The sequence below is a fragment of the Centroberyx gerrardi genome, chromosome 3 (genome assembly GCF_048128805.1).
Source record: "Centroberyx gerrardi isolate f3 chromosome 3, fCenGer3.hap1.cur.20231027, whole genome shotgun sequence".
NCBI lineage: Eukaryota > Metazoa > Chordata > Actinopteri > Beryciformes > Berycidae > Centroberyx > Centroberyx gerrardi.
In genome coordinates, this window is record NC_135999.1 from 14,071,836 (window position 1) to 14,074,563 (window position 2,728).

Genomic DNA, 2,728 nt, shown 5'->3' on the forward strand with positions numbered 1-2,728 from the left:
TACAGAGACTGTCACTACTATTACCTCTCAATTACGGTCATTTCAAGACGGAAACTTTTGCCAAAAAAAGCAAACAGGTCAACGAAAGCGGCAACAGATTTACACTTGCAATATTTTGGAAATCCTATATAAACGGAGGAAAGAAAACTTTTTTGTAGCTTTTCGTTTTCTGGCGTCGTCTATGAGGAGCTTTGCAAAATATCCACAGCAAAAAAAAAAAAAAAAATACACCTTGATCAAAGGAGAAAATTGAAGGAGAGAAAAAAAACAGAAGTATCAAGGTTATTTTTTGAACAATCGCGCCACACAAGTCCATAAAGGAAAAAGGTAACGGTTGGAGGCATCGGCGGCGCTCAGTTGCATGGCTTGTTGGCTCCTGCGATATCTCACTTGCAAAACAGACCGCCATACCTCCGCTGGTAATAATACATAGAGGTGCTAACTTCAGACTTGGACGATCCTCTCCGTTTCACCCTACACTTTATTCGACAGTGTCTTGAGATTCCTGCGAAGCAATTGGGCTTCAACTCCCGACCGAGGAGGCGGAGTCTTAACTTATTAAAAGGAACTTGCCGAGGCTTGGACGCCCGCAAATATGATGATGATGTCTCTCAACAGCAAGCAGCCTTTCGCCATGGCCCACACCAGCTTGCCCGAACCCAAGTACTCCTTGCATTCCTCCTCATCCTCCACTTTGACTTCCAATGCACCTTCATCCTGCTCGTCCTCCCGACACAGCAGTACCATCATCAGCAGCAGCGGCAGCAGCTCGGAGGCGATGCGCCGAGCCTGTCTCCCAACCCCACCGGTACGTATTCTGCATAATCACCGCTTAAAGGCACATTTTGACAGCCCACTTTTTTTGCTTGATGTTTTTTTCATGTCTGCACAGCAAATCACCCAACACCTCCATATTTTTTTCCTCTGCCCAACTTATGTATTCAGTCGGCTTTGCCTTTCGTATTAATTTTTATGACCTGGGATGTTGCATGTGTCTTGTTTTGTGTGCTCCTTTTTTAGGATTTCTTTTTTTCACATTCTGGAAATGTTTTAAACCGAGGAGTGGAGGGAGAATTCCCTGCTGACAGTTATGTGTGCATTCTATTTGCAATTGCAGAGCAATATATTCGGAGGCTTGGATGAGAGTTTGTTGGCCCGGGCTGAAGCTCTAGCGGCGGTGGATATAGTCTCGCAGACCAAGAGCCACCACCACCCTCCACATCACAGTCCCTTCAAGCCGGACGCAACCTACCACACCATGAACACTCTCCCCTGCACCTCGTCTTCGTCCTCCTCCTCATCGGTGCCTATTTCTCATCCGTCCGCCCTGTCCGGCCACCACCATCACCACCACCATCACCACCACCACCAGCCCCACCAGGCGCTGGAGGGGGACCTGCTGGACCACATCACCCCGGGACTGGCGCTAGGAGCCATGGCAGGGCCGGATGGCTCGGTGGTTTCCACGCCTGCGCACCCTGCCCACATGGCGGGCATGAACCACATGCACCAGGCAGCCATCAACATGGCTCATGCCCACGGGCTACCATCGCACATGGGCTGCATGAGCGACGTGGATGCCGATCCAAGGGACTTGGAAGCCTTCGCAGAGAGGTTTAAGCAGAGACGGATCAAACTCGGGGTTACCCAGGCGGATGTAGGGTCAGCTTTGGCCAACCTGAAGATTCCTGGGGTGGGCTCCCTCAGCCAAAGCACCATCTGCCGATTCGAGTCCCTCACACTCTCTCACAACAACATGATTGCTTTGAAGCCCATCCTGCAAGCGTGGCTGGAAGAAGCCGAGAAATCACACAGGGAGAAACTTAATAAACCCGAGTTGTTCAACGGCGCGGAGAAAAAGAGGAAGCGCACGTCGATAGCCGCACCAGAAAAGAGATCACTGGAGGCCTATTTTGCCATTCAGCCGCGTCCCTCCTCGGAGAAAATCGCAGCAATCGCAGAAAAGCTGGACCTCAAAAAGAACGTGGTGCGGGTCTGGTTTTGCAACCAGCGACAGAAACAGAAACGAATGAAATACTCTGCATGCGTCTAAATCGCTCTAAACCACCGTCCACGAAAGACTTGGAACTGTTTAGGGACGATTTGTATCATATTTCTTATCTCACACTTTTTTTCAATCATCGATGACTTTGTGCTTTGAACTCCGAAAAATTCATAACATTGAAAATGACTGAAAAACTCGAGACCCACTGTCACGTCTTTACTCGCTGAGGGGAGATGTGGAGTCAAGTAAAGCATCGTTTGACAGAGCAAGTAAGACACTGTTTCCACACTTACTATGCTACACCTTTTTAATGTCAACGCAGTATGACTTACAGGACTCTATGCTTTAATTACACCCATTTTATTTATATTGATTAATTTCAGATGAGGACTATAGATTGCGTTAGACCTCGATCAGAAAGCAGCCTATAGTGAAAATAGCAATTATTGTTATTTACACACGAAGGGGCTATTTTAACTCAAAGCACTTGGTTGGTGACTATTCGTGTTTATATTTCGGCCTAGGATAAGCTACATTTTCCCTCCGAGTTCATGACGATGCAGTCTGACATTTATTCAGGGTCCACGAGGGGAACAGGACAACACATTACTTGGTCTTGAGAGCTAATATTAGATTACTGCCAAATAACCCTGTGTAAATTATTAATTTACCTGTCACACACTTCATTTTGTGTCTAAATGTGTAATTAATTCCACTTATTTT

General features: G+C 47.1%; 1 protein-coding gene across 3 annotated transcripts; it reads left to right on the forward strand.

Annotated features, from left to right (window-relative positions):
- Positions 1-595: 595 nt before the first annotated feature.
- Positions 596-2,053, forward strand: pou4f2 (POU class 4 homeobox 2). Of its 3 annotated transcripts, none has more exons than XM_071912349.1 (3): positions 596-672; positions 757-812; positions 1,089-2,053. In XM_071912349.1, exons 1-3 carry the CDS (start codon positions 596-598, stop codon positions 2,051-2,053), a joined length of 1,098 nt encoding a protein of 365 aa, XP_071768450.1. The 3 variants fall into 3 exon arrangements, with proteins under 3 accessions (XP_071768450.1, XP_071768457.1, XP_071768442.1); XM_071912356.1 differs by having other exon boundaries at positions 760-812; XM_071912341.1 differs by having other exon boundaries at positions 596-808; positions 1,118-2,053.
- The last annotated feature ends 675 nt before the right edge of the window (positions 2,054-2,728 follow it).